A 10,823-nucleotide genomic window follows, 5' to 3' on the forward strand; every position below is an offset into this window, starting at 1 on the left:
AGAGGAGCGGAGGAGGAGCGGAAGAGGAGCGGAGGAGGAGCGGAAGAGGAGCGGAGGAGGAGCGGAGGAGAAGGGGAGGAGGAGGAGGGGAGTAGAAAGTAGAGGAGGAGAGGGAGGAGGGCAGGGGAAGGGGGAAGAGGAGGAGGGGGTGGAAGAGGAGGAGAAGAACAGGAGCAAGAGAAGGAAGGGGACGATAAGGAGAGAATGAGAGTAGGAAAGGATGAGAGGAGGAGGGGGAGAGTAGAGGGAAGAGGAGGGAAGGGAGGAGGAGAGGAGGGGGAGGGAGAAATAGGAGGTGAGAGGGGCGGCGGAGAAGGAGAACAGGAGGGGAGGGGAAGAAGAGGTGGGGGAAGAGACATGATGCAGCAGACACATGATTGCAGTCGATCCTGCTCTAACGGCCACTTGTCCAAGACAAACACCTGTACAAGCAACCATTCCCCCCCCCTCCCCCTTAAAAAAATATTACAACGACACTGTCCAAAACAAGCTCTTTTCTTCTCGACCAAGGGTTGGGTGTCTAACAATTTCAACTGCATGTCCGATCAGCAGATTAAAGGCAATTTTGCGGCAATTTCAAACAATCATGTACAATTAATTTTTAAAAATTTTCAATTAATGTTTTTACGTTCCAGTTAACACAATGTAGATCATTTAAGAGACATGTTTGGGGGCTCTCGTGGCCTAGGTGTTAAGATGTTCGCCTCTCATTCAAAAGTCCCGGTTTCGAATCCGGGTAGCAAAGGACAATTTTCTTCTCTAAAATTGTCTCCTTTAACCTTCTTTCCTTCTCTTTTTGCAGTTGTCTGCGTTCGTCTCCACTTTCTTCCCCCGCCCCCTCACCTCCTTGGCCCCCTCCACTGGGCTCTGGACTCTTTCTGCAGCCTTTCTACTGCTACACCTTGGCTCCTTCTTATTGCTGTCTTCCAGCCACACCCCTGATCTTCTAGCCTTCTCGGACAAGGACAAAAAAAGTCGGAGTTCCCAGTAAAGCTTCCTTGGTGGTCCAAAATTCGATAAGAGTAGGCTTCGGCAGCCACTCTGGCAAAATTCAAAATTTCCTACCAATTGAAATTGTTTGGTGTGTCCCGCGCGCTCATATGACCTTATGCATTTGCCACGGTCGTAAAACACTAACCAAAAATATTTTTTTAAATTGAAAAAATAAGAGTCAGGTTTTGGCACTGCCCGTCAGGGCCAACCCGGGCTTGGAAGGATGCAATGTCCCAACAGAAAGACCGAGATGTTCGATACAGGTTCTTACCACTAAGGAATAGAACTTGGGTCTTCTGCGTGCGACTGCGATGCGCGAAACCGTAAAAACTACACCCCAGGCACCGGTACACAAATCAAAAATACGAATTTTGCATATTTCATTGTACAATGCTGATGCTTGCCCTTCTTTTTGAAAGTTTCAGAAAAAGATAACAGAGCAGAAAAAATAAGCATGAATACGGAATTTTATGCTTCTTTTTATTGAGGTTTCCCAGACAGTCTTCAAGCGTTGTTTAATGACCAAAATGCTCGTCCTCAATGACTTGACGAGAAGCAAACATAATTTAAACGTGTACGGTAAACTTCCAATGTTCCTTTCAAAACATAACCCTGCACTGTAAAGAACATAATATATTTAAATGAGTCCACCAAAAAACAACAACAAAACCAACAACAACAACAACAACAAAATCAACCAGCTTAGCTCTGAAACACCCATTCGAGGATTCGAACCAGAGTCATCTGCAAGGCAGTCCAGTAGGACTCAAATCGAGCAGTGGCAGATCGTCACGATGACAACCTTTTGGTGCTTGGGAAAGTGAAGTCGGAGAGACCGAAACAAGAAAGACTAGACACCTCACACCTGTTGCAATGTCTATTCTCTTAGAGATATAAAGCGATACCTTAGCTTCTCAATACATGTAACCTGTTGTTGGAAAAACATCCTGGATATTATTTGTTTTTAACTTTTGTTTTGTTCAGTAGATCTAGGTCTTTTACCCTCCCCACCCCCTCCCCAAACCACACACAAGCACACATACAAACACACACACACTTTTCAACTTAAATTTAGATAATTTAGGAAGCAGGCTTCGGCATTGCTTGTCCGAGGCAACCCGGACTGAGAGAGATATAACTTCCAAGCAGCAGGACCGAAATAGGGAACCCAATTAGAACCCCCCCCCCCCCAAAGCGGGAATCGAGCTCAGGTCTTCTGCGTGTGTAGGCGAAGTGCCTGACCGCCATACCGTAACACACCAGACGCCTGTGTCCTCAATAAGGTGGTGTTGTGAGTCGTGCCCTAGTACACTCACGGGAAACTAGAGGTTATCGCATTAAGAACATTAAAACTTCGTTTTAGTATGAGTTTTACGGACCTTTCAGCACAAAGGTCATGTGTAAGTGCCGAAGATCAGTGGTGTTACCAGAGAGGGACAAACCCAAGTGAGGAGGAAGAGAGCAGATGTTTGATAGGAAGGAAGAAGCAAACCACACCAGAGCACCCGCCCACCACTCACTCGAGAACATTTCAAGGACTTCGGAAGAGTCGGGAAACGCAAATTTCAGCTTTTTTTAGCAGCATTTTTTCTGGTGGATTACTCGCTGATGCTACTGTTTCAACGTAATATTTTATGCCAATATCCTTATTTGTGAGACCCCCCCCCCCTCCCCCAACAACAACAACAAAAAAAAAACAACGAAAAAAACCCTAGAGGTAAATGTAATACGTTTTCATTTGCCTTTTTTTTTTTTGCTTCCTTATTATGATAATGTAACTTTTGGGGGGTAAAATGTTTGCTCACTCATAGAAACGTTTGTTATAAGAATGGTTGCATCGGCACCCCTATCGACACAATTCAGACAATATAGCGGGCTCCAACCCAGCCTTTCAGTCAGGACCACCATGAGCTGAGTGAATGTGCGCAACATCCCAGCAGAAAGACAGACGCGCAACACGAATTCTTCCTTGCACGAGAATCTAACTCAGGTCTTTTGCATGCCGCGGCGGAGCGCCTAACCACTACACCACAGATGCTAGTCATCCAGTGTACAACGTATAGGCTATTCGAACGGCAGTGAGCTTGGGTGGAAAGACAAAAGGCAAATCAAGAGCACACTACGCTTTTCTTTACTCAACACAGTACAGGAGGATGTCAAAGGACTGTTTAGTTTAGTTTTAGTAAAGGTGTTACGGCACTCGCAACAACATAAGGTCATATGAGTATGAGCGCCAGAAGATTAGAGGTGTTACAAGAGAGTAACAAACATAAAAAAGAAGAAGGGGAGAAAAGGACGATAGATGTTTGATTGGAAAGAAGAAGCAAACCACATCAAAGCACCCGCTAACCACCCACAGCCAAAGGACTGGTCGTGCTTATAGCCTATAGCCTACCTAGAATGAAAATATACTTTTTATGTTTTAAAAATTGTGTGTGTGTGTGTGTGTGTGTGTGTGTGTGTGTGTGTGTGTGTGTGTGTGTGTGTGTGCGCGCGTGTGTGTTTTGTGAAAGGAAGGATGGATGGATGGATGAACAGACTATGAGTTTCATTTCATTTTTCCATTTATGACAAAAATGTGCTTGAAAATTATCAAAGCGAATCTTTCAAAGGTGCATCAATTCATGTATATATACATAATTTGTATAACCCAAAAAGACTAACAGGTGATTAAGTACAGGATAATGTTGAAAGGGCAATTAATTATCTTACGATGCGCGCGTGCGTTTCCTTTACAAGGATATTAATATTCACACGATGGAGGGGAAATAACTCACGGTTCGAGTTTGACACAGACGTTTACTTCCCATTTAGTTCTCTTGCCTACAACGACTTAATGAAGAACAGGGTGCCGTTTCTGTTGGGGGGGGGGGGGTTCGGGGATTTAACTCTTTAAAGACGCAAACTCTGGTTATTCGAACATTTGAAGAAGCTTAGATCTAACTTCGTTATCCATTTAGATTTTAAACAATATATTATTTTCTTTTTTTCTGAGCCCTAAAAAGTGAAAAAAAAGAATTCAGAATGCATATTGTGAAATGTTAAATCTCGTGTTTCTGGTTTGTGCATGTAGGTTCAAAATGAGCCGCAACATTGGCTTTGATCTGTTTCTGGTCGGACAAATGTGTCCGATACGCCCCTAAAGAGTTAAAAATAAAAATAAATACCCATAGACACGATGTAGACGACAAATGCAATAATTCTACCATACAAGAGTTGACTCCAATTTCGCATATTATCTTAACTGGCTTGCAGTGAGAGGTCTAACGCCAAATGTAGAACCCCCCTCAAAAATGACCCAAAATGAGTCACTTTGAAAGGAAAGTTCTCAGTCACCTGACAAAACGCTAGCAGGAGATGGATAACAGTAACTCCAGGAAGGACGAGTGAAATCCAGATTCCCCAACCCTATTGAATCTGCAAATTCCAAGTGTGGATCAATTAAAATTAGGCTTATTAATGTTAGCTACACACCAACTATGCACATCAGTTCTACATAGATAAAACCAAAAAGAAACACATTTTTTAAAGCTTTCAATAAGTTTTATTCTTTCGTGTCCCACACACTAATAGTTCATGAGAAATCTCACTACATACAGTGTAGTCCACTCAAACTGAACACAATTAATCCAAAAACAGCAGTAAGTAAACCAAACGAAAATAAAATCCCTGATGTTTTTCTTCACTAGTCACTAATTGAGCAAGCTCTTTAAACTAAAAGAACGGCTAAAACAAAGAAAATTTTGCTGTCCCACAGATTTCGGTATAAGTGGACTCCACTGTATTTCACTTTAGCTTTCTCTCTACATCACAAAGCAACACACTCAACTCAATATACAATTCAATCAATAACAACAAAAGAGTATTTCTAGCAGATAAGATATTTAGTTTTAGTAAGGTTTTACGACACTCGCAACTGCATAAAGTCATAAGAGCGCCAAGAGGTGGATGTTAAAAGAGAAGTGCTTACAGGGAATCAGACTTAATCTGCTTACCTCTCCAGCTTCAACAACACACAGTCTGCTTCGACTATCAAGGAAATAGCGGGTCACAACAGCGTGACAAACATACAAAAGAAGTAGAGGAAAATGACAATAGAAAGGATTAGAACAGAAAAAGCAGCAGATCCCTGTTGCCGGTCAGGCACACTTATGAGCATGACATCGATGAATCAGCCCATTTACAATTACAATTCTACTGTGCATAAGAACAGGTCAAAGTCCCTCCTTTGGGAATGGCCTAAAGACACTTCAGTCAGTAGCACCGTCCCGAGGGAGGGGGGGGGGGGGTGTTGGAGACAAGATATGGCAACTGAAATGCTTCCTTAAGTAACACAGAATTGCTTATTCTCTCACATCCAAACTTATCACTCGGAACAGTGCTTGCCAACATAGGACAATTTGCAATTTGGTAATTTTGGTGGGCAGTGGGGATTACCCAGGTTGTGACTGGTTTATACTTAAACTTAAAGCCCAACTTGGAAATACAGGTAGGTGGTAGTACAAAAACTTTAGTCTCTTAAATGTGACGAAAGTGGGCATTGTTTATAAAAAGGAAAGGTTGGCAAACACTGATGTGGAATTTGAGGGTTCCATATTTTCTAATGCATCCTAGTACAGTTTGATGATAGCAAAACTGCAATTTCCCTCACTCAAAGAGTCATCAGCCCAGACATGTATATTTAGCTGATTCAACACACCGTACTGAACTACTAGTTTCTTGCTTTAAGTTGAAAGACAAGAACATGAAAGACTAAGTCAGAGAAAACAACTGTAGCGGGCAACATTTTTTCGCAATGGCTCTCAATGGCTACCAAAAACCTTCTGAGCCTTCTTCACATCATTTCATCATGACTTCATTACCATTAACGAACGAGAGAAAAGATTTTCCCCAAACAAATGATTCTGATGCTGTAACTTTATAACTGGCCGTTCGAGACATTTCTCTACACATTCTGTAAAAAACAAATGGCAACTGTGAAAAAACGATAAGGGGTCAGTTTCAATAAATAATGTCTGTTAATTAGAAAAACGTTTTTTTTAAAGAATGGACTATGTTGGTCAAGTGGAAAAGTATTTGCCTCATACACCAAAGCAACCAGTTTCATCTCAAGCTTGAGTATGAACAGTCAGTAGATACACTTGTTTTTTCCTTCAATCTTTAAATAAATGACTTGACTCATGGGAGGTAAGAAGTGAGTTAGAGCAACCAGGCTTTTTGAGAAAGAAACCAATGAAAAATTAATTAATTTAAAAGCCTTTTTTTTTATAGTAGAGGGTTTTACGGCACTCACAACTGCATAAGGTCATATGAGCGCCAAGGGGTGGGTGTCAACAGAGAAGTCTTCACAGGGAATCAGACTTACTCTGCTCACCTCTCTAGCTTCAACAGCACAAGGTCTGCTTCAACTATCAAGGCACCCCGGAAATAGCAGGTCACAAGAGAGTGACAAACATACAAAATAAGTAGAAGAAAATGACAATAGTAAGTATTAGGAAAGAAAAAGCAGCAGTTCCCTGTTGTAGATCAGGCACAGTTATGAGCATGACATGAATCAGCCCATTTACAATTCTACTGTGCTTGAACGAGAAATGTCCCCCCTTTGGGAATGGCCTTAAGACACTACAGTCAGTGGTACTGCCCCGGGGGTATAAAAGCCTTTTAAAAGGGTCATAATAGTAATAAGTTGAAAAAGAAGTCATAAATAAAAACCAGTTGAATTGTGGGTAGGAAAACGTATTGTTGATTACCCCTGAGACCAAGAGAGAATGTTGAATTTGAACATTTATTTTATTCCACGAGTTTAAGGCCTTAGATAAAATATACAAAAGAAAATGCATACAGCCCACAGTCCAGAACACCTCATGTGACAGCTTGTGTATTGTTCACAGATATAATGCACTTCTGTAGTTAATATTAGGCATCTATTTTTATTGAACATAAGTGCACATGGAGGGGTGAGTACAAATTCAGAGCAAAAACCAACATATTTTCAGTTCTGCAACAAAAGCAATTTTCATTTCCTGTCAGGAATATTACTTTAGTTTTAGTTTTAGTAAAAGTTTTACAGCACTCGCAACAAGACCAGATCATATAAGTGTCGAAGACTAGAAGTGTTACTAGAGAGTAACATACAAACAAAAAGAGGAGGAAGGATAAGGACAATAGTCCGAAAGAAGAAGCAAATTACATCAGTGCACCCGCTAATCCCCAACCATCAGGAATAAGTAGAAGAAGAAAAAAGAAAAAGTAGTGAATTAAAGGCTTGACACTTTCTTCAAAACCCAGTCAGGGGCACCCAACATTACAACATCACATTAAACAATAACAAATAAAATTACAACAAGCGGGACTGGTTTTGGAGTAATGCGTATTATAAGGCTCTCAAATTCCTGCTTGCCAAATCCAGGACAGTCCTGGAAAATTCAGGACCATTGGCAGGCAAGGAGTTACAAATAAGCCCCCAAAATAAATTTTTGAATACTGATAACAACAAATGGGAATCATAAAGCTTGTACAAGGGGGGTGAAAAAGTCTTTAGTCTAAATATGAAGGAATAAAGATGGAGCTTTGTAACTTGGCACACATACTTTTATTTCTCTACATAGTCACCATGCAGGGTAACACATTTCTGCCACCTCTCTTTGACCTTCAAAAATCCTTGAAAGAAAAATGACCCAGAATGAGCCCCTAACTAGTCTTCAAAAGCTTCAATGGCGCCCTCGTTGTCATGGAAACGACATTCCTTGAGAGACTTTTTAAGATTAGGAAACAGAAAAAAGTCAGAGGGGGCTAGGTCTGGTGAATAAGCTGGGTGTGGCAGGATTTCAAAGCCGCACTGTTCTGCTGTCTGGACTGCTTGTTGTGCCCTGTGGGCAAGGGCATTGTCATGTAGTAGGAGAACCCCGTTACGGACTATTTAACGCTTTTTTCTCACCAATTAAAACTGCAGTTGTATAAACAAACCGTAGTAGTAGTCTCCTGTGACAGTGTTTTTCCATTTTCCAGGTAGTCAGTCATGATGATACCTTCACAATCCCTGAACACGACAGCATGACCTTTCCACTTGATGGTGTTACCTTTCCCTTCTTCGGTGAGGGAGACAAAGGGGTTTCCATTGCATGGAGGACATTTTGTGCTCAGAATCAAAATGATAAATCGATGTTAAATGCATAGTTACCATATTTTTAAAGAAATTTGTGTCCTTGGGCTAAATTCAAAGGAAAGTTTTGCAGGACTCTACCCACTGCTTCTTTTGCTCACTTGTCAAAAGGCGGGGTACCCTCCTCGCAGACACCTTATTCATGTTAAGATGGTCATGGAGAATCGTTTCAATTGATCCTACGTTGATTGTCCTTTCACTTGAGAACTGTTTAACAGTTATACGTCAGCCTAGTAGAACCAGTTTCTTCAGTATGGATACATTCTCTTTAGTTACCACAAAGGATGGGCGTCCTTCACAATCTTCATCCATCACCGACATGAATCCAGATTTGAATTTTCTTACCCAGTAGGCGAATGTCACAGAACAATAACGAGGACATTTGTCACCATAAACTTGGACCATTTCCTGAAAAATGTCTAAAGGGGATTTTCCTTGCAAGAGCAAAAACATGATAACTAAGCGGTATTCAACAGGCTCCATGGTACAGTTTCAGAAAGAAAAAAAAACTATTTTTTTTAGTGCATGGTGTCATTGAACACCCTGATTAGTGTCAGATTTATTGTCAGATTTTCGCGAAAATTTACATAGTGTGTTGTGAAGGCAGGCAAAATTTCATTTCTCTACCATGATTCCAGACTAAAAACTTATTGAACCCCCCCTCGTACAGCCATCTATGGATGAGTTGATGTCCTCGTGGGAGTGAAAAAAAAAATTAACCAGTCCAAAGTTCAAATTAACAGTTGGGACCTGTAAAGAAGAAAAAGAGATGCTGGGACCCAGGAAAAAGATCAACTCAACCGAAGAACAACTCAAACGAGTTCAACACAAGTGGAGTCGACTGTAGTTATAGCTCGTCTGGGCTTAAGGCACTGGCCAGCTCTCTGTGTAGTTGAGCAATTGTCTTGTCTCTGTCCCTCACGTCTCGCCGCAGCTGCTCCATCTCCTCTTTCAGCTTCATAACAGTCTGCTGTAAAAGCGTCACTTGCTGTAGGAAGACACAGGGAAAGAGAAAGATAATTATGAAAATTATAATAACAAAAACAATAAAAATGATCATTATAATAATAATAATAATAATGATGATGATGATGACGATGACGATGACGATGATGATGATGCAAACAGTAGTAGTAATAATAATAATAATAATAACAATAAGATGATGATGACGATGATGATAAATCACAAAAATGAATAAATAAATAAAATAATGGTGGGGATAAAGAGCATGCCTTTGACTTCACCTGTGTTGCATCTCCTGCCATCTTCAAATTCAACACACACAAAATTTCCCCACACATACACACACACCAAAACTGACCTGGTCTTGAGAGAGAAAGAGCTGACTGCTCAGCAAGTCTTGAGTGGACGGTCTGTCACCGGGTAAAGGTTTGATGAGAGATATCACCGCATCTGCCTGGCAATGGAATGGTTTGTCTGAATCAAAGGGAAGCCACACAGAAACAGTTTTTTATCTTAAAGTGGTAGGCAAAAGAAAGTAGAGTTTTGGAGAAGCACATCAGCATCGTAAAGGAAGTTTAGAGCTGGGGGGAAGCAAATCAGACAGATTTTGATCAAACATCTATCATCCATATCTGTCCTTCTTTTCTGTGTTTATTACTCACTTGTAACACATCCAATCTTCAGCACTTAATTGACCTAATTGTGCTGCAAGTGCCATAAAACTCTTACTAAAACAAAACAAACAAACAAAAAAGACTGAAGCTGCAAAGAAGAAGCAGGACCTAGCAGTGCCACCCTCTGATCACCCACAGAGATGACAAAGAATCACAGTCTATAAGCAGCACAGTCCATCTATTGAGCCGGGGACAGCTAATGATAATCCTGTAACAGTTAACTCATAGATAACGAAAACAACTAACATCACAGATCATACAGCATACATTCTTAAACAGAAGAAGAAAAAAGAAACAGAAGTCGCAGAAACAGAGATGTCAAGTAACTCTTAGAGTCAAAAAGGAATCTGCTGCAGTCATCAGTTGCACTCTAACAGGAAAAAGACGGAGAATCAATTATTCCGTAAAAACTTATTCTTAACATGATTCTTTAGTGTAATTATGGGATATTCCTTAACTGGCCTCCAACTATATTTTTCATTTAAAAAAGATAATTTCCCTACCTTTCATTTTTATAGAAACTTTCGTACAACTTTAAAACCATTTTGCAAAGTCAAGGACAAGTATAGCTCAAACAAATATAATAATAAACATTCCCCAGCATATTCCCTTGACGTCACTAATGTACTTCCTTCTCCAATGTCATATGATGCCAAGTCAATTAACGGAATTGAACACATTATTTACATGAGTAAAAGGCTACATTAACTCCTGCCCTGACCACTAAATGTATACATAAACATATGTTCCATCAATTTATAAAGGAGGTCACAATAAGGTGCCTACAATAAAGAACCAGTCCCAACATCGGTTTAACTCTCAGCAGTTCTTGGTATTTTGACCATTTTCGCCTTCACGGCACCCATGGTTAGTATGATTTACCATAGAATATAAAATACCACAGAAAGTATGTCAAATTATATACCATTGGAAAGGAAATTGAATTTCCTATCAAATGAAGGTAATTTCATCATGATATGACCACTGTTGTCTATGTAGTGCTCTGTTATTAGAGGGAGGGACAGGGG

General features: G+C 40.6%; 1 protein-coding gene across 1 annotated transcript in view; it reads right to left on the minus strand.

Moving 5' to 3' along the window:
• Positions 1–7,566: 7,566 nt before the first annotated feature.
• LOC101851739 (eukaryotic translation initiation factor 2-alpha kinase 1) overlaps positions 7,567–10,823 on the minus strand; it is a 23,706-nt gene continuing 20,449 nt past the window's right edge. Inside the window, exons 16-17 of the mRNA XM_005100188.3 lie at positions 9,480–9,575; positions 7,567–9,143 (exon numbers count right to left, since the gene is read on the minus strand). Of these exons, the coding sequence (XP_005100245.1) occupies positions 9,003–9,143; positions 9,480–9,575 (237 nt within the window). The 3' untranslated portion in view covers positions 7,567–9,002. The remainder of the gene's footprint in view (positions 9,144–9,479; positions 9,576–10,823) is intronic.

This window comes from Aplysia californica, unplaced genomic scaffold, assembly GCF_000002075.1.
Source record: "Aplysia californica isolate F4 #8 unplaced genomic scaffold, AplCal3.0 scaffold00239, whole genome shotgun sequence".
Classification (NCBI taxonomy): domain Eukaryota; kingdom Metazoa; phylum Mollusca; class Gastropoda; order Aplysiida; family Aplysiidae; genus Aplysia; species Aplysia californica.